This window comes from Lathamus discolor, chromosome 24 (genome assembly GCF_037157495.1).
Source record: "Lathamus discolor isolate bLatDis1 chromosome 24, bLatDis1.hap1, whole genome shotgun sequence".
Classification (NCBI taxonomy): domain Eukaryota; kingdom Metazoa; phylum Chordata; class Aves; order Psittaciformes; family Psittacidae; genus Lathamus; species Lathamus discolor.
The window spans coordinates 2,129,483-2,147,930 of NC_088907.1; the positions used below are offsets into that span (position 1 = coordinate 2,129,483).

General features: G+C 64.2%; 3 protein-coding genes across 5 annotated transcripts; 1 reads left to right on the plus strand and 2 right to left on the minus strand.

Annotated features, from left to right (window-relative positions):
* On the minus strand, positions 1 to 3,919 carry SHE (Src homology 2 domain containing E). 2 transcript variants are annotated; one of them, XM_065660320.1, is made up of 6 exons: positions 2,970 to 3,919; positions 2,270 to 2,396; positions 1,762 to 1,824; positions 979 to 1,129; positions 762 to 881; positions 1 to 559 (listed from the first exon to the last, which is right to left on the minus strand). In XM_065660320.1, exons 1-6 carry the CDS (start codon positions 3,351 to 3,353, stop codon positions 238 to 240), a joined length of 1,167 nt encoding a protein of 388 aa, XP_065516392.1. In that variant the 5' UTR covers positions 3,354 to 3,919; the 3' UTR covers positions 1 to 237. The 2 variants fall into 2 exon arrangements, with proteins under 2 accessions (XP_065516392.1, XP_065516391.1); XM_065660319.1 differs by having other exon boundaries at positions 1 to 434; positions 1,516 to 1,824; positions 2,970 to 3,917.
* A 2,045-nt stretch (positions 3,920 to 5,964) lies between these two features.
* Positions 5,965 to 14,329, minus strand: UBE2Q1 (ubiquitin conjugating enzyme E2 Q1). 2 transcript variants are annotated; one of them, XM_065660103.1, is made up of 13 exons: positions 13,965 to 14,326; positions 13,417 to 13,521; positions 12,533 to 12,637; positions 11,899 to 11,949; positions 9,542 to 9,682; positions 9,003 to 9,087; positions 8,568 to 8,628; positions 7,986 to 8,076; positions 7,827 to 7,885; positions 7,565 to 7,613; positions 7,343 to 7,438; positions 7,189 to 7,255; positions 5,965 to 6,383 (listed from the first exon to the last, which is right to left on the minus strand). In XM_065660103.1, the coding sequence occupies exons 1-13, from the start codon at positions 14,226 to 14,228 to the stop codon at positions 6,352 to 6,354; spliced, it is 1,206 nt and encodes a 401-aa protein (XP_065516175.1). In that variant the 5' UTR covers positions 14,229 to 14,326; the 3' UTR covers positions 5,965 to 6,351. The 2 variants fall into 2 exon arrangements, with proteins under 2 accessions (XP_065516175.1, XP_065516174.1); XM_065660102.1 differs by lacking the exon at positions 7,189 to 7,255 and having other exon boundaries at positions 13,965 to 14,329.
* A 538-nt stretch (positions 14,330 to 14,867) lies between these two features.
* On the plus strand, positions 14,868 to 17,909 carry CHRNB2 (cholinergic receptor nicotinic beta 2 subunit). The gene is made up of 6 exons (XM_065660315.1): positions 14,868 to 15,034; positions 15,323 to 15,468; positions 15,561 to 15,605; positions 15,892 to 16,001; positions 16,109 to 17,069; positions 17,666 to 17,909. The coding sequence occupies exons 1-6, from the start codon at positions 14,992 to 14,994 to the stop codon at positions 17,834 to 17,836; spliced, it is 1,476 nt and encodes a 491-aa protein (XP_065516387.1). The 5' UTR covers positions 14,868 to 14,991; the 3' UTR covers positions 17,837 to 17,909.
* Positions 17,910 to 18,448: the final 539 nt, after the last annotated feature.

An 18,448-nucleotide genomic window follows, 5' to 3' on the forward strand; every position in this document is an offset into this window, starting at 1 on the left:
TCTCAGCCAACACGTTTATTTCACTACTCTGTTACACGTCCCCGCCTGCTGCGGCCCCCCCGACCCCGGCACCGCGTCGGCTCCAGTACGGGGCGGGCAGGATCCGTCCTGGCGCAAGGGGAGCGCAGGAGGCTGGCGCCAGCCGGCAACAGCAGCACGGGGCTGCGGGGTCCTTTGCGGACCCTGCCCCAAGCCGCAGGGCGGGCGGGGGTCAAGGCCAGTCGGGGTGGGGGGGCATTAGTGGGTGCTAATGCAGCTTGCAGTGCACGGGGTGCAGCAGGGCCATGTGCTCGGCCCCCTTGAAGGGCAGCTTCTCTGTGGAATAGTAGTGCACGACCTCGGGGACGCTGGCGAAGACGCCGCTGGCCTGGCTGAGCGTGTACTTGTTGTCCTTGGTTTGGGCCACGATGATGTGGACGCAGCCCTGGCTGGTCCTGGGCGGCCGGTGCGGGACGTCAGCGGGGCCACCACCCCCCGGCGCCCGCCCGCCCCGCGGCCGCATCCACCCCTGTTTGTTCCCGTCCCGCTCCGATTGTTTCGGCTCCAGGGGCTCCGCTTCCTCAGGAAGGAAACGCCACCGGCGCTGCCGACAATGAGCCGGGGAAGGGGAGGAGGGGGAACAGCCACCCCCCCACCCCAGTCCCGCTGCGGGTGCGGGGACGGGTCCGGCTGCTCCCACCCCATTACTGGGGCTCTGCTGCAGTATCCCCCCCCCCCAGCCAGGGACACACGCCCCCGTCCGGCTCCGCGCAGCCACTCACTTGAGCGCGATGGAGTATTTGCCGCTGCCGGTCTCGCTGGTGCGCACCAGGAACCCGGCCTCCCGGCACGCCTGCAACCGGCTCTCGGCCTCTGCCCGTGTGATGGCCCCGTGGTACCAGCTGCGGGGGGATGCGGGGGACGCTGAGTAGAGGCCAAGCCACAGGGACGCCCCCCACCCCTATCCGTTTCCTGCCCTGGCTCGGCCTCGTCACTCACGGCTGCTTCTCCAGCGCCAGCGCGGGGTCCACCCTCTCCCCTTCGCTGTGCTCGGGGCCTGTCGGCTTCAGCATCTTGGGGGTCCAGCTCTTCTGGCGAAGGTGCTGCCGCGGCGCCTCCTCCTTGGGCCGCTCTGAGCCCTCGAACTGGACTGAGGGGGGGATGACAACGAGATAAGAGCTTTGAAAGACACTTCCCTGCCACCTTCATCCCCACCTCTGTCCCTGTCCCCCACCCCACCCTGAATGAGCAGAGACATCTCCAGCTACATCAGGATGCTCCAAGCCCCTGTGTCCAACCTGGCCTTGAGCACTGCCAGGGATGGGGCAGCCACAGCTTCTCTGGGCACCCTGTGCCAGCGCCTCAGCGCCCTCACAGGGAAGAGCTTCTGCCTAAGAGCTCATCTCAATCCCCCTCTTTTAGTGCAAAATCACCTCCCCTTGTCCTGTCACTACAGGCCCTACTAAAAAGTCTGTCCCCATCACTGTCCTCATCCCTCTCCCCATCCTTGTCCCCATCCCCGTCCCTGTCCCCTACCTGACAGTGCTTTGACAATTTGCTCCTTCTTCCACTCCCAGGGCTGCTCGTACTCCCCCGCCGGGCGCTCATCGTTCTCGGGCAGCCGCCCATCCCCGGCCCTCGGCCTGCGCTCTGGGGTGCCCCCAGTCACCCCTTCCCCGGGCTCATAGGGGGTGTCGTAGAGCTGTGGCCCCTTCCCCGCTGCCTCCTTGCCCCCCGGCCACTTGGCTGGCTCCAGCTTGCCTCCCCCCTCCCCGGGCTCACCGGGCCCGTCCAGCAGGAGGATGGCTTTGACCAGGGGGTCCTTGGAGCCCCGACGGCGGATTTCTGTGGGGAAGAGGGACTGTGCATCAGGGAAGGGCTGAGACACCCACCACTGCCACCCCAGCGCCTGCCCTTGGGGAGGGACATGCACCCCATGGCAGGGATGCCCCACTGGGAGGTGCTGGAGGAGGATGGGGCCCATCCTCGTGGCACCTGGCCTGCTGTTACCACACACACCGGTGGGGCCAGGAGGGGTCTATGGCAGCAGGATGCTACACCCCACACTGCAGCTCAGCCCCACAGGAGACTCCACAGCCCCTGGCCCTCTGCTTCACCCCATGGCGCTGGGCTCCGCCAAATGGCCCCAGCTGCCCCACATGGAAAATAACCATCAGCAGCAAAGCTTTTATTTCCAGCTTCCGGCCAAGTCAGTTCCTGTTGTTGTGGCTTAGCTGGGCAGGCGCCACAGCCGGGGGTCACTGCTTGGGGGGCACCACACAGCACGTACCTGTGATCATCTGCTGCGCGTCGTAGGGCTCCATGTACCCGTCATTCTCACCCAGGCGCTCGGCATCCCGCTGCCCCTTGGTGCGCTTGGCATCATAGGGATCGGCATAGTCCTCCAGGATGATGACCTGGGGACGGGGTGGGCAGCACCAGCCATTGGGGGCTGCTGGGGATCCCCACCGGTGGTGGGGTGGGAGGGGATGGTGGGGATGGCACAGTGCAGAGCCAGGCAGGATAGGGAGAGGGGTCCCACGGGCAGGATGGCAGCTCCTATGGGGTAGATGGAGCTGTGCCACAGCCCCAGGGGCATCTCTGAGGGGGAGCAGCCCCCAGCCCTGCGCACCCCGGTAGTGGGGGAGAAGCCTGGGGGGTGGGGAGGGGCTCGGGGACTTTTGAGTGACACCCCCACCCCCCACCCCATCCCAGTGCTCTCGGGGGGGGGGGGGGGGAGGAGGAGGGGGGTGGAAAGTCCGGCTCCCAGAGCAGCTTTATGTAAGCCTTTGTTTAACCAGCGCCGGGTCAGGGTGTGCTGGCATCCGAGGGGTTGGCGCTCCCCGCTGATGAAGGGCAAGTGGGATGAAGGGAGCTTTGAACGGGACTTGAAGGCAGCACGATGAAAGGCCGGGCTGAGCCGTGCTAATGAGCTGCTGCAGCCCACAGTGGTTAAAGCCGCCCCAGCACCCCCACATTTCCCTCCTTACCGTTTCTGTCTTGGGGGTCTTGCCCTTGTCCTGCTCGGGTGCGGGCGGGGGCCCGGGGTACCCCTTCCCGTTCTTCTCGTGGGCCTCCACCTTGATGAGGCGGTTGATGTAGGTGCCGCAGGGTTTGGGGGGTCCCTCCGAAGCCCCCCCCTCCACTCGGGAGTTCTTCCGCATCTTCCCGGTGGCGGCTTGGAGCAGACCCTGCAGGTTGTCCCGGGACAGCCGCCCCCCGCCCTCCTTGCCGCCCCCCGGCCCGGCCCGGCAGCCCCCCAGCTCAGCGCCCGAGTTCTTGCGGCTCTTGCCGAGGCTGCCGCTGCCCGGCCGGGCCCGCTCCGAAACCGTCTTCAGGTTGGAGGGGAACTCCTTGAACCACTTGGCTGCCATGGGGCCGGCGCGGGGCAGGGCGCCGCGGCCCCCAACCCGGGGAGCTCCAACACCCCACGGCCGCCCCACCGGCTCAGGGCCGGCTCAGCCGGGGGGCGCGGGGCAGCCCGGCTCCCCCCAGCCCTGGGATCGGGACCCTCGGTGGCCAGGGGCCAGCCCGGGACTTGGGGGGACGCCGGCGGGGGGCCGGGGGGCTCCAGGCGGGACGGCCGCTGGGTCCCCAGTGGTGCCGGCTCCCGCCTCCCCGGGAGGGGACCGCGTCTCCGCGGGGGTTCCGGGCACACGAAGGCTGCCGGGGGGTCGGGGTCCGTGCTCCAGCGGCGGGACGTGCCGGGGGTTCTTCCAGGCGTGCGGGGGGGTCCTGCCGGGGCAGCCCCGGGGGTCTCTATCCCCTGAAAGGGGCACGGGCGTCGCTGCGTGCTCCAAGGGGGGGCCGGCCGGGGCCAGTCTCCGGGGGCGGCGGGGATGCGGGTGCGGGTCAGGCCGGCCCGGGGGGCCCCATGCGGCGGCGGCGGCGGCGGGACGGGACGGGACGGAGCCGAAGGGGGCGGTGGGGCCGGCGCTCCCCGCCCAGATCCGGAGGGGGCGGCCCCGGGGGACGGCGCGGCACCGGCCGGGCGGGCGGGCACCGGCCCCGGCAGCGGCGGGGATCCGCAGTCCCGCCCGCCCCGGGCCAGGGCCTCAGTCCGGTGGCTGCCGGGGGCTGGGGGCGGCTGATGGGACAGAGGGGCTTGACCCCGCACACGGGCCCCAGCACGGACCAAGTGTGTGGAGCCCAGTGGAGAGACCCCACGGACTTCCCTGCATGGATCCTCCTGCCCACCCCCCGGTGAGGACGGCGGAGGGGGAGTGCTACTGACCCGTCTGCAACAGCCCAAGGGAAAGGAGCAGGTCAGGGGTGCAGACAAAGGTGCTCCCCAGCCCCCAGGACGGGACTGCCCTGGTTCGGGGTAGGACACGGGCTACTCCAGGGGCTGGGGAATGTCCTCAAGGAGCAGCCGGCTCCAACCCACGGCAGGGTCCCGCTGCTGTGAGCCCCTGACAACTGGTGCCCAGCAGCGTCCCCTTCGCCAGGGAGGCGCCGGCAGCACCGTAGGAAGCGGTGGCAGTTTCTTCCTTTGGCACATTTCAATCCCCCCGTCACTGCCGGGGCCTCACCAGCAGGACAGGCGCCGGCAGCACCGGCTCGGTGGCTCCGTGCCATCCGCTGGGAAGCCTCTCCCCATCCGCATCCTCCGCAGCTCCGCGGGGAACGCTGCGGGAGCGTTTCTGGCAGCAGCGACAGATGGCACTTGGGTGCCCGCTTCCCCGAGCAGCGGAGTGGAGCCGGCGCGGTGCTGAGGCTGGAGAAGGATGGAGCCCGGCGCTGGGGCGGGTGCGAACAGACGGCACGGGCAGACGCCGCCAGACGCCAGCTCGCGCGGTTCCCGCAGCGCTTCCAGCCCCGGCGCCCGCATCCGAGCGGGGAGGGGATGCGGGAGGACCTTGGCGAACCCTCCCGCTCATCCCGGCCTGGACGCGGGAGCACGGGCCCTGTGAGCGGCCTCAGACTCAGCCCTGCCGCCAGGCTCTGCAGGTGCAGCCCCCACCTCACCCAACAGCACCCCCAGAAGCCTTTGAAACCCGCATTAAACCCACCCGGCAGCAGGTTCCCGGTGCTCGCTGAGCTGCCCCGTGCCCCCAGCCCCAGGAGCAGCGCTGGGGATAGCCCAAGGACCCTGCCCGGGGGTGCAGGAGCAGGAGCCGAAGCCGGGCAGAGCCGTTCAGGGTCACAAACCCTCCAGGCCTGCAGCAAAGGGCTTAAAAATAGCCGCAGGCAAGACGGGAGCTGCTTCCGCAGTGAGCGCTGAGCAGCCCCCGGTAATCCCTCACCTCCAGCTTCTCCTTGCAAGGCTGGGAGCAGGCCCAGGAGCAGCTGCGGGAGCAGATAACGGGCAGCTTCTGAGGCCCTTTGATTTGCTCATGGGTTTGATTCAAACACTGAATTAATACTGATGGCCCTGCACTGACACTGATGAGTCAGCTCTGCCTCCAGCTGAGGACACAGCCCCACACCCAAAGCTCCTTACAGCAGCCTCAGGACAGAACAGGGGGGATTCGAGCAAGGACAGGGACAGAAGCACCGGAGCAGGACTTGAGCAACGCCTTCCCCCAGTACCACAGAGCTGAGCCGGTACAGACCCCCCCAGCCCAGCCCCTTGCTGCAGAGACAAGAACAGCAAATCCCACTCCTCTTCAGGCAGCTACTACAGGTACAAGGTGCTCAAGTAGGACAGAGGGGCTACAGCTCCAGGCTTGCACCAGGCAAGCCTCTGCTCATTCTCCCCCTGCTTGGCAAGACGGGCCACGGAGAAGGTTGGACGGGCACCTGCAAACCCCTCACCCACAGAAGGAGTCAGGAACACCTTAAGCCCTTCCCCTCTACACTTCCAGAGGACAAAGGAAGGGGACAGAAGCCCTTCTCCCCTGGTGCCCAAAGGGTCATCTTCTTCCAAGGCTGCTGTTGCAGCCCTTCCTGCATGGATTGTGCGGCCACCACCCCGAGAGGCCGGCATGCTCCTGTGCCCCCAGGGCCAGAGGCAGAAGAAAAGACACGACTGAGACCAGGATCTTCAAATTAACAAACTGTAACTTTTCTCCAAAGATACATTTTTCCATACACATCCATCATACACTGTAACAAAAAAAAGCAGTGTACATGAAATAAGAAAATAAATTAAATCCAATAGCATAGGTAAGGAGGATGCTCGAGACTGGAGCAGAGTCGAAAGGTTCCAGCGATACAAGAGGCTCAGGAAGTTTGTCTTAAACAAGAATTGCTGCTAGCGAGGGTCCAGCAAGTGGTGTCGCTCAGTCCCAACTGCTTAAAACAGTTTTATTTAGAGTTTTTAAACAGCCATTATTGTCCTGCAACAGGCAGAGCTATTACAGCCCAGGAGAAAGCATTGAGATCCTAGTAGAGCATCCAGAAGATGAGGTTGGTCCTGCAGTATCCATGCTAGCCGTCCTCCTTGGGCGGTGTGTACCAGCCTGAAAGGAGAGAGATCCATGAGGGACACTGGGAACATGAGGGAATGCACAGCTGGAAGCAGCAGCACGACCACACAGAGTCCTGCTGCCAAAGGGCTGCATGTCCCAGAGCACCGGGAGGCTTTTCTCACCAACAGCACCCAGACTGGGACCTGCTGTCTCCAGAGGATGGTGCAGCCACACGCCCTGTGCTGCAGTGCCTGCTCTTGATGGCTGGCACAGAACTAGGTGGGAGAGAGCTTAAAGCTCCTCCAGTTCCAACCCCTGCCATGGCAGGGACCCCTTCCACTGGAGCAGGGTGCTCCAAGCCCCTGTGTCCAACCTGGCCTTGAACACTGCCAGGGATGGGGCAGCCACAGGTTCTCTGGGCACCCTGTGCCAGCGCCTCAGCACCCTCACAGGGAAGAGCTTCTGCCTAAGAGCTCATCTCAGTCTCCCCCCGGGCAGGTTAAAGCCATTCCCCTTGGCCTGTCCCTACAGGCCTGTGTCCAAAGCCCCTCTCCAGGTTTCCTGTAGCTGCTTTAGGCACTGGAGCTGCTCCAAGGTCTCCCCAGGGCACAGCAGAGGGGCAGGATCCCCTCCCTGCCCTGCTGCTCCCACTCAGGGGCTGCTCCCAGCACACAGGGGAGGTTCTGGGCTCAAGTGCACGCTCTGTTGGGTCTTGGAAAGCTTCTGATCGATCAACACCCCAAGTGACCTTGCTCCAGGTGACGTCTGTGCTTGGGGCAACGGCTCATGGGGCTGCTCAGCAGAGGGGAGCCTGGCTTAGCAAGGAGAAATGCACGCTCCATCCCTCAGCCCTTACCATTCTTCTCATGGATTTGAACCAGGGACTTGTAGGACTGCTGGGCTCTGGTCAGGCTGTACTGATTCTGCAAGGGAAGCCAGGGTGCCCATCAGTGTGGCTCCACACTGCTCCCAGCCATGCCTCAAGCCCCCTTGCACTGAGCAAGCCCTACCTTATTGGCTCCAAACTGCACTCGTGCCTTCCCTTTCACCAGGGTCGCACTGATCTGCATGATCACCGACTCGATGGAGTAGGCGCTGCTCCAGCCCTGATGGAGAGAGCAGAGCATGGTGAGGGCAGCACAGGGCCCCTGCTGCTCCCCCAGGGCAGCAGAGCCAAGCCAGGCAGCTCCAGGCAGCAGCAGGAACACAAAGCACAGCCCAGAGGTACCCACCTGCTTCGTAAGTAGCTCCATGCAGATGGCACCACCACCCAGGACATACCTTGGGGGAGGAATGAGGCAAAGTCAGGGCAGAGACAGACACAAACTGTTTCCTCAGATGGAGAAACACACAAAAGGGAAAGCCCCATCTCTGCCTCCCCAAGAATCACTGACAGCCTGTGCCAGGGAGACTATGGGGCTGTCAGCACTGAAAGCTGCTGCAGGAAGCAGCGCTGTAAGCTCGCAGAGAGGGGAGAGGGGAGCAGGTACTTACCCCCCTGACAGCACTGGGGACACGACCCTTACGAAGGGTGGATCAAAAGGAAAGTTATCCTGGAACAAAGAGGGAAGCAAAAAGCAAAGGCATTGAGGAACATTGCCTGAGGACCCACTGAGGCAGAAGCAGCTCAAGGAGGGGAGGCACAGGCCTTACTTTAAAGGAGAAGTTGAGGAGGATGAAATCTGCTCCTTCTTTCTCTTTGAGGATCTGGAGATCATTGTGCAAAGCGCTGTCCTCATCAACCCTGCCAAGGAGGAGGCCAGAGGCTCAGGCAGGGCCATGCACTCGGCTCCGCCGCGCTCACTGCCACCGGCCCCGGCACTACTGTACCTGGATGGTCTCACCCTGGGGGCAGCGACAGCACGGGCTGTCAGCATTGTGCTCCTGGCTTGCAGAGAAGACCATCAACCCTTTGTGCATGCTGCCAGCTTAAATATAAAGCCTGCCTGGCCCAAGCAAAGGCAGCACTGGTGTCTGGAGGGTGTGAGAGCTCGGGGTTTTGTCTGATGAACCTCTTCCAGGACTCTAGGAACAGCAGACAGACTTGCAGAGCCCTCAGATCATCTCCCCTTTCTCTGGAGATGTTCTTTCCTTTGGGATGTGCAGACAGCAAGAAAGCTGCCCAAGAGAGAGGCTAACCCAAGGTGCTCCCCTGCCCTGCTCACTTCCCCTCTGGCTCACAGGGATGCTTTGGTCCCATACCACAGTTGCATGATCCCAACCAATGGCACCTACTTCAGGAGTTTGACGTTCCAATCGTACAGGCTGTCGTTCACTAGTTCAACTGCATAGTATCCTGCAGGGCAGAGAAGGGCTGTCACTGCGGGGGGACACCACCCAGGTTTCAAAACCCTTGGAACTGCAGCACAGCCTCAGCCTGGCAGAGACCCACCCCCCCACCCCCACCCCCCCCCCGCCAAAAAGCAGCACTTATCCAGAAGGACATTCCTGAGGGCAGCAGTTTTCCTATGGCTGCTCCTTCCCAAGTGCTTGGGTATAAGAAAGCCATGGGAGCACCATCCCCCTCAGGGCTAATCCTCCCAGCACTGAAGGGAGCAGATGAGGCCGTTTTGCTCCCTTGCAGAGCCACTGAAGCAGCTCTGAGGTCCTTGGAGTGCCCTGGCGAATGAGGAGGGAGCAGCCCCAGCCCAGGGCCCCCTTGGCACTTACCGCCCTTGAAACTTGGTGATCGGTAAATATCCCTGAGCTCCTTCATCAGCCGGTCGGTGGCCTGCACAGACCCAGACACTGCACCCTGCAGGGGGGGAACTGCACTGTTACACTGCCCCCACCACGGCTGCTGCTCTACAAGGCCAGCACCTGAGCACCTGAAGTTCTACTTCAGTCCAATCTCAAAACCCAGACCTCCCAGTGTCCCCAGGTCTTTCCCCCTACAGCAACTCCTCTTGCCCCACAGACGCCACCCCAGGCAGCAGGAACCTCTGTGCCCTCTCAGCTGCATGAGAACCTCAGCCCAGGAGCACAACCCACCAGTGACCTCCATGGCGCTGAGCGAGGCGCAGGGAGCAGAGGGGAACCCCAGAGCTCCCTGCAGGAGCACCAATGGCTCGGTGGCACCTGAGACCCACAGTTACTCCTCTGTTGAGTCCCAGCCTCCTCTGCAGCAGCCACACCAGGCCCTGGGAGCCACTGCTGCACCCGCGGCCAGGGACAGCCCCCAACCCGCCCGCCCGCCGCGGGACACGTACATTTAAGTAATCTTGCCTCTGATTCTTTTTGATTTTCTCGAGAATGGCCAAGTTCTCCTTCCCAATGCCTTCATCCTCCATCTTCTTCCCATCTGCCGGCTCTTCCTCTTTCATCTCATAGTGGTCCAAGTCCTCAGAGTCCTGGGAAGGGGAAAGGGGAGTTAGGAGGAGACCCTAACTTGTCTTTGCTCCTCCCTGCAGGCAAAGGCTGCCCTGCACCAGGAGGGATTCCCACTACAACTCTCCCTCTCTCAGGAAGTCCCGAGACCTGATTCGAGGCACAAAGAGAATGGAAGACACAAGGCTGGGGCTTGCTCAGTGATGAGGTCTCAGGCTCTGGGCTCCTCCTGCCCTCCCATACCGAAGCCAGCAGAGTAGCATACTTCCCCTTCCTGAACTGAACTGGGCTCACACAGCTCTTTGTTCTTCCCTGGATGCTTCCAGGTGGATTCTTCCCTGCCAAGTCTCAGGCCTGTTTACAAGTAGTCCCTAATGTGACAAATGCTCCTCAAGGAGCAATGCGTAAGCACAAGGCGCCTGCACCTCAGCTCCACGGCTCCAGACGCTGCCCTGTGTTGCTCCCCCTCCACAAGCAGAACCCCAGCACCAGCAGCACGAGGGGAGCCCCCCACCTTCCCATTCAGTGGGGCAGGGCCTCTCCCCCTCAAAAAGAGGTGATGGTTCACAGCAGGGAGGCTCTTTGTAGAGCAGCTCAGCTCTCCAGTGCGCAGCGGCCCCAGTGACCTCCCCAAGCCCAGCAGAGGCTCTACCCATCAACCCCTTCACAGTCACTGGGGTTGGAAGGGACCTCTGGAACTCATCCAGTCCAATCCCCTGCCAAGGCAGGGCCACAACCCCCCTGGGCAGCCTGGGCCACGGCTCTGCCACCCTCCTGTTGAGGTGACACTTAGTGTGTGTTAGTTTCTGGCCATCGCTCCTCATCCTGTCACTGGGCACCACTGGAAAGAGCCTGGCCCCATCCTCCTGGTGCCACCCTTGAGATACTGATCTGCATTGATGGGATCCCCTCTCAGGCTGCTCTTTGATTAACCAGGCCCAGCTCCTGCAGTCTCTTCTCATCAGAGAGATGCTCCAGACCCCTGAGCATCCCTGTGGCCTTCACTGGACCCTCTCCAGTTCCACCCCACCACTCCTCAGGCCCACATGTGCAAGACCCCAGTTGTTAAGAGCCATCCAAAGCAGTCATAGCAATCAGGAGGAACTGCGGGATCTCTCCTCATGCACCGTGTCAGCACACAGGGTTCCCTACCTGAAGCTGCCAGCAAAGAGCTGTGGGTACACACAGCTTCAACAGTGGTGTTAAATCCTCTGGACAAGGCTTGCCCTGGGCCTCTCCAGGCCTAGTGCTGCTATTCTGGAGGAGCAGCAGTTTCGGAAGGGCTTGGGACACTTCTAGATTGTCACACAGGAAAACAGATCCTGCCAGAAAATCCCTCGAGTGGATTAACCCGCATAAAGCATCTTGCAGCAGGGCCTGGCTCTGCTGCTCTGGTCTGCTCCCCCAGCACAGCCCAGCAAAGCCAAACCTCTGCTCCAAACCCTCGTCCCTGCACCACGATGACAGTGGCAGCAGAAAGCAGGAGGGGGAAGCACTCAACTCCTGAGGGTTCCTCTCCCAGCCCACAGGAACATGAGCACAAATCCCAGGTTGGGATATGCTGGTACCAGTTTAAGACTCTTCATCTTCTGTGAGGACCCTGGCAAAAGCTGGCCTTGATTTAGCACCCCAGGGACAATGGGAAGCCCCCAGGGCCCACTCAGTGTGGGGCTGCCCCAGGCCTTGCAGGGCCCCTCAGCCCCAGGAGCAGGGTGTGAGCCAGCACTAAACATCACCATGGAGACTGGAGATGATTTCACCCACTTGTAGAGCTCTAAACCACAAACCAAACAACCCGAGGCTGTGGGTTCCGCAGGAGGATATTCACAGCCTGCAGTGAAGCTCTGGCTGCCTCTGCTGCTCCTGCCAATTAGCTCGGTGCACACTCAGCCCAGCCCACCTCATCCTCGCCGTGGGAGTCCCATGCTCAAGCATGCTTTCCCTGCTGACAATGCCAGCCCGGAAATCCCACCACTCCGGAGGATGCTGCAGGCTCCACAGCACAGCAGCATAAGCAGACAAGCTGCCTGAGGGGCTCCCCGCTCAGCTGGGCTGCTGCCAGCCCCTGGCTGTGAACACATGGTCCCATCCACGGCTCAGGACCAGCAATATGCTGAGCCCAATCTCAAGCCTTTGAGGCTCTTCCCAGGCATAAGCCCTGTGCCTCGCACCTTGCTGCAGGCAGCTCCCTGTGCTCAGCTCTCCGGTGTACTCCCGCGGACACCAAGGGGGCACTTACCTCCGGCATCTCTTCGTCTTCCTCCTCAGAGGACACCTCTTCCTGTGTGCTCTGCAGGGACAAAAGGCCAGAGATGAAGACAGGACCAGCGGCAATGGGTTTAAACTGAACCAGGGGAAGTTCAGGTTGGACATAAGGCAGAAGCTCTCCCCTGTGAGGGTGCTGAGGAGCTGGCACAGGGTGCCCAGAGAAGATGTAAATGCTCCATTCCTGGCAGTGCTCAAGGCCAGGCTGGATGGGGCCCTGGGTGACACGGTCTAGTGTGAGGTGTCCCTGTCCATGTCAGGGGGTTGGAAGTGGATGATCCTAAGGTCCTTTCCAACCCAAACCATTCAGTGATTCTGTGACTGCTCTGTCAGGTTCCCGAGGCAACACTCCTGCATTCCCAGGCTCTCCTAAGGCAAGGTGACAGGCCATTTACACACAGAACCATATTAAAAGCAGACTGAAGCCAAGAGCCTTCCCAGGAAGCTGTGCATGAGCAGTTAAGCAGCTCCAAGGACCAGCAGAGCAGGTTAGCATCTCCCAGGACAGGGATCCAGCCCAGGGAGAGGATATCAACCCCTCACCTGTCCTATTCCTCTTCCAGGGCTCAAAAGCAGGCTCCAGAGAACTCCCTTTCAGAGGCACTGACCTGTTCTGCCGGCAGAGGCTGATCCAGCATCTCCACATCGGGATGTTGAGGGAGGTTGTAGAGTTTGCACAGGTCAGAGATGATTCGCTTCAGGTGCTGCAGAAGCTGTCCAGAGAGCAGACAAGGGTCAGAGAAGTGCAGGGACTGCCCCCGCCACCCTCCAAGCCCTCAGTGCTGCAATGCCCTCCCTCACAAACGAGGAAGCAAAGGCCCAGAGGCTGCCCTGCTCCAAGCTGGGGAATCAGGCCCCAGCATCCAAATCAAGAGCTGCTCATCCCAAAGTTAGAATCATAGAATGGTTTAGGTTGGAAAGGAGCTTAAGATCATCCAGTTCCAAACCCCTGCCAGAGGCAGGGACACTTTGCACTAAACCAGGTCACCCATGGCTCCGTCCAACCTGGCCTTGAACACTGCCAGGGACAGAGCATTCACAACTTCTTTGGGCAACCCATTCCAGTGCCTCAGCACCCTCACAGGGAAGAGCTTCTTCCTTATCTCCAACCTGCACTTCCCCTGTTTCAGTTTGAACCCATCACCCCTTGTCCTGTCGCTACAGTCTCTGTTGAAGGTCCCTGTCCAGCATCCTTGTAGCCCCCTTCAGACATTGGAAGCTGCCCTGAGGTCTCCACTCAGCTTCTATTCTCCAGGCTGAGCAGCCCCAGTGCTCTCAGCCTGGCTCCATACAGAGCTGCTCCAGCCCCTGATCATCCTTCGTGGCCTCCTGTGGCCTTACTCCAACAGCTCCACATCCTTTTTATGCTTTTAATCAGAACTGCACCCAGTGCTGCAAGTGGGGTCTCACCAGAGCAGAGCAGAGGGGCAGTTCCTGAAGCCCCAGGCAACTTGGCTCTACCCTCCCCTCATCCCCGGCAGCACCCCCTCACCAGCGTGTCTCCTCTCCTGACTTCCACCAGCCTCTCCAGGATAGCTGCCAGGTTCGGATCGTCTGACTCCACAGACCAGATCGGGGGAACGGCTGGATAAGACTCCTGGAGAGGAGGAGAAAGTGGTGCTCGAGTTGCTGCAACTGCCTCCATCCCACCGGTACAGCTGGTGGGGCACAGAGCAGCAACGCCAGGGCGCTGCAGCCTCACATCCCTCACACAGACCCCGCCAGCCCACAGGGATCGGGCTGGGGGTGCCTGCAGCCTCCCTCCACCAAACAGGACCCAAAGCCCTGCTCTGGCCCCCTGGCCCCGGCTCAACTCTGTGCTGCTGCCCCAGCCCAGGGAGCAGAGAGAGCCGGCGCTGCTCCGGTACTGGGGCCCTGCATCGAACGCAGGACCCCCCCCCGGTACCCCTGGGGCAGGGGAAGCACCAGCCGTGCCGAACGCAGCACCCGGCCCCCGCACGCACCCAGCCCAGGCGGGGACGAGCCCCGGGGGCTGCGGGAGCCGCTGCCCGCTGCGGGGGGAACCCCGCCGGGCCTCACCGTGATGTTGCAGTGGATGCGGACGGGCCCCGGCGGCGGCCCCCGGGCCGCGGAGCCCCCGGCGCGGTCCGCGGAGCCCGGCACGAACTCGCAGCTGATCTCGTCGGGGCAGGCGCTGCCGATGCGGAACCGCTCGTGGCCGCGGTGGAAGATGGACTCGAGCAGCCGCAGCTCCCGCCTCAGGAGCCGCCCGGCGGGGACCGCGCTGCCCCCTCCCGCCGCCGCCTGCGCCCCCGCCGCCTCCTCCGGCCCCGCCCGCTGCATCTTCCCATGGAGGGACCCGCTCCGCCGCCGCCGCCGCCGCAGCCCCCGCAGCCGCCGCAAGATGGCGGCGGGACGGCCCCGCTCGCCGGAAGCGCCCCCTCCCGCCGCTAACGGAAGGGGCGAGGCCGCAACCGCCGGAAGCCTCTGCGCACCGGGCGGAACGCCGCCGGGCCGGAAGTGACGCAAGGAGGCGCTGCGGAGCAGGAGAGGGCGGGGCCAGTCCCGGTAGCCACGCCCTCTCTGTGACCACGCCCCTCACCGCTAGCCACGCCCCCGACCAGGGAGTTGCTGGGGGGGGGGGAACCGGGGGAGGTCCTGAGGAGCGGGGGTCCCGGGATGGCCCCAACGCCTGCCCCCGTGTGTGGGGCGCTCCGGGTCTACCGGGAGCTCTGCCCTCCCCCGCCCCGCTGGGGCTGTCGGGGCTGGACCCCCGGTGGGGCTGCGGGAGCCGGCCCCCCCCGCGCGGTGCCGCCCGCTCCCGGTGACCCCGCGGCGGAGGCGGGGATGGCCAAGGGGCCGGTGACGGCGGCGGTGACGGCGGCGGAGCGCGGGGCGGCCCCGGCGCAGCTCCCGGCACCGCCTCCCGCCCGGGGCCGCCCCGCCCGGGCCGCTGCCGCCGCCGGCTCCAGCACCGCGGAGAGCGCGGGCAGCACCGGGGACAGCGCCCGCGCACCGGCAGCGGCACCGGCAGCGGCACCGGCAGCGGCACCGGCAGCGGCACCGGCAGCGGCACCGGCAGCGGCACCGGCAGCGGGCCGCCCCCATGGCGCTGCTCCGCGTCCTTTGCCTCCTCGCCGCCCTCAAACGTAAGTGCCGAGGTTCGGGGAGGCGGGAACCGGCACCGGCACCGGCGCGGAGGGGACTGCGCCAGCTCCCTATTGCACAGACCCAGCCGGCACCGACCACGCACAAACTTGGTGCGGAGCCGGTACCGGCTCCCTCCCGCTGCCCACCCCCGCCCGAGGCTCCAGGCCCGGTCCGGCCCCGAAAGGCTCCGCAGCCCCCGGGGGTCCCCATTCCCCTTCCCTGCCTCGAAAGCCTCAGCCCGGAGCCGGAAGAGACCCCCCTGGGCTCAGCCTCCCGTCCCCCCGCAGGGGGCCTGGGCACGGACACGGAGGAGCGGCTGGTGGAGTATCTGCTGGACCCGGCCCGGTACAACAAGCTGATCCGGCCGGCGACCAACGGCTCCGAGCTGGTGACCGTGCAGCTGATGGTGTCGCTGGCGCAGCTCATCAGCGTGGTGAGCTGCCGGGGCTCTGCTCCCCATCCCCCTGTACCCCTTCCTCACCCCCAGCACCCAGCATCACCACCCCTCCATCGCTCTCCCCACAGCACGAGAGGGAGCAGATCATGACCACCAACGTTTGGCTGACCCAGGTGGGAGCCCTGGACCCTGCGCCGGGACCCCCCATTCACCCTGCCCTGGGACCTCCCTACCCTGAGCCCCCTCATACCCTCTTGGGAGGGACACCGGTGCCCACGCTGTCCTGGGACACCCCCCCCTTCCACCCTGCCCTGAACCCCTCCTGCCCCGGGACCCCCCCATACACCCTGGGTGGGACCCCAATGCCCACCCTGTCCTGGGGCCTCCGCTGCACCCTGCTTTGGCCCCCATGGGTGGGACCCCCTGTCCCCCCGGCCGGGCTGAGCCTGTTCGTCGCAGGAGTGGGAGGATTACCGCCTCACCTGGAAGCCAGAGGACTTTGACAACATGAAGAAGGTCCGTCTGCCCTCCAAGCACATCTGGCTGCCCGACGTGGTGCTTTACAACAAGTAAGTGGCTGGTTTCTGGGGTGCACCAACCCCATCTGGGGCTCAGGGGGGATTCTGTGGCACCGCTGGGGCAGGGCAAGGGCTGACAGCAAATCCCTTTGCACCAGCGCCGACGGCATGTACGAGGTGTCCTTCTACTCCAACGCGGTGATCTCCTATGACGGCAGCATCTTCTGGCTGCCGCCAGCCATCTACAAGAGCGCATGCAAGATCGAGGTGAAGCACTTCCCCTTCGATCAGCAGAACTGCACCATGAAGTTCCGCTCCTGGACCTACGACCGCACGGAGATCGACCTGGTGCTGAAGAGCGAGGTGGCCAGCCTGGACGACTTCACACCCAGCGGCGAGTGGGACATCGTGGCGCTGCCAGGCCGGCGCAATGAGAACCCCGATGACTCCACCTACGTGGACATCACCTACGACTTCATCATCCGGCGCAAGCCGCTCTTCTACACCATCAACCTCATCATCCCCTGCATCCTCATCACCTCCTTGGCCATCCTGGTCTTCTACCTCCCGTCCGACTGCGGCGAGAAGATGACTCTCTGCATCTCTGTCCTGCTCGCCCTCACCGTCTTCCTGCTGCTCATCTCCAAGATCGTGCCTCCCACCTCGCTGGATGTGCCGCTGGTGGGCAAGTACCTCATGTTCACCATGGTGCTGGTGACCTTCTCCATTGTCACCAGCGTCTGCGTCCTCAATGTGCACCACCGCTCACCCACCACGCACACGATGCCCCCCTGGGTCCGCACCCTCTTCCTCCGCAAGCTCCCAGCTCTGCTCTTCATGAAGCAGCCGCGCCAGAACTGCGCCCGCCAACGCCTCCGCCAGCGCCGGCACACGCAGGAGCGTGCCGGCACCGCCGCCGCCACCCTGTTTCTGCGGGCCAGCGCCCGGGCCTGCACCTGCTATGCCAACCCCAGTGCCACCAAGGCCGATGGGCTCAACGGGTACCGGGAGCGGCAGGGGCAGGCGACAGCGCCCAGCTGCACCTGCGGGCTGGAGGAGGCTGTGGATGGCGTGCGCTTCATTGCTGACCACATGCGCAGCGAGGACGATGACCAGAGCGTGAGTCGTGGCAGGCAGGGCTGGGGGTGTGGGCAGGGCTGGGGGGGGGCAGGCAGGGCCGGGGGATGCGGGCAAGGTTGTGGGGGGTGGGCAGGGCTGTGGGGTGCTGGTAGGGTAGGCAGGGCTGGAGGAGGTGGGCAGGGCTGTGGGTACGGGCAGGGATGGGGGGGGCAGGCAGGGCCGGGGGGTGCTGACAGGGCGGGGGGGGGCAGGCAGGGCTGGGGGTTCAGGCAGGGCTGAGGGGTGCTGACGGGGCTGGGGTTCAGGCAGGGCTGGGGGGTGCACAGCGCGCTGGTGCGGGGCTGCATCGCAGGAAGGGATGTGTGGGAGCACCAAGGGGGCTCTGCCTGCCTCCGGCCCCCACCCGCTGCTGCCGCCCCATCCTGGAGCTGCTCCCACACAGCCGGGCCCTGCGCGGCACTGCGGGGCTGCGGGTGGGGGCTCAGGGCAGGGGAACGCGGGCCCCCCCCCAGCCCGGCTCAGTGCGGGGCTGGAAGGGGGTGGCCCCGGGAGCTGCGGCACTGATGGAGCCGATGCGAGGCTCGATCTGAGCTCCCGGTCCCCGGCCTGACCCGGCCCGCTCCGGCCCTGCGCAGGTGAGTGAGGACTGGAAGTACGTGGCCATGGTCATCGACCGCCTCTTCTTGTGGATCTTCGTCTTTGTCTGTGTCTTCGGCACCGTCGGCATGTTCCTGCAGCCCCTCTTCCAGAACTACGCCACCAACTCCCTGCTCCAGGTTGGCCAGGGCACCCCCACCTCCAAATAGCACCTGGGGGATGGTCCCGGGCGAGCGCTGGGCTCCAGGCAGCCACTGCAGACCAATAAATGCTCACACAGGACAGGGCTGGGTCCATTTTGTGTCATTTCATCCCACGGGAAGGAGGGAGCAGGATGCGGTGAGGGCTTGTGGGCCTCCAGCTCCCCATGGCCAAGGTGAGAGGTGCCAGGGAGGAATCGGTTCTGGAAGAGCAGAACCCCAGTTGCTGAGGGAGGGAGGGAGCACAGAAACCAGCTCCCTGCCACGTCCTCCATCTCCTCCTGTCAATGCAGTCATGTGGGGATGGGGCTGCCAGAGCCCTGTGCCACCCCCAGGGCTGCCCAGAGCTGGGCACTGGGGCATGGGGAGGAGGATGGAGCATGGACCAGGCAGGAGGATGCTGGGTTTAGGCCCAACCTGCCGGCAGGGCCAGGGGCTGCCCCACGCTCCAGCAGTGCCACCATCCATCCCCTGCTGCACTCCAGGGTTGGTGCACGGAGCCATGAGACCAATTGGGCAAGTGAAAGGGAACCGCAACGCCACTGCAGGGTAGCGGGGCCCGTGCTCAGCCTCACGGGCAGGACCTGGCCTCGTTGGGGAGATTCAACGGGAGCGTTTGCT

Coding starts and splice junctions, on each gene's coding strand:
- SHE (XM_065660319.1), bottom strand. CDS start 3,353: ATGGCAGCCAAGTGGTTCAAGGAGTTCCCCTCCAACCTGAAGACGGTT. Junction 2,397..2,969: donor AGACCCCCAAGACAGAAACG/GTAAGGAGGGAA, acceptor CCCCGTCCCCAG/GTCATCATCCTGGAGGACTA. Junction 435..761: donor AAATACTCCATCGCGCTCAA/GTGAGTGGCTGC, acceptor CCGGCCGCCCAG/GACCAGCCAGGGCTGCGTCC.
- UBE2Q1 (XM_065660102.1), bottom strand. CDS start 14,228: ATGCAGCGGGCGGGGCCGGAGGAGGCGGCGGGGGCGCAGGCGGCGGCG. Junction 12,638..13,416: donor TCAGGAGAGGAGACACGCTG/GTGAGGGGGTGC, acceptor CTCTCTGGACAG/CTTCTGCAGCACCTGAAGCG. Junction 9,088..9,541: donor AGAGGCAAGATTACTTAAAT/GTACGTGTCCCG, acceptor CCCCCCCTGCAG/GGTGCAGTGTCTGGGTCTGT.
- CHRNB2 (XM_065660315.1), top strand. CDS start 14,992: ATGGCGCTGCTCCGCGTCCTTTGCCTCCTCGCCGCCCTCAAAC. Junction 15,469..15,560: donor TGGCGCAGCTCATCAGCGTG/GTGAGCTGCCGG, acceptor CTCTCCCCACAG/CACGAGAGGGAGCAGATCAT. Junction 15,606..15,891: donor CCAACGTTTGGCTGACCCAG/GTGGGAGCCCTG, acceptor TGTTCGTCGCAG/GAGTGGGAGGATTACCGCCT.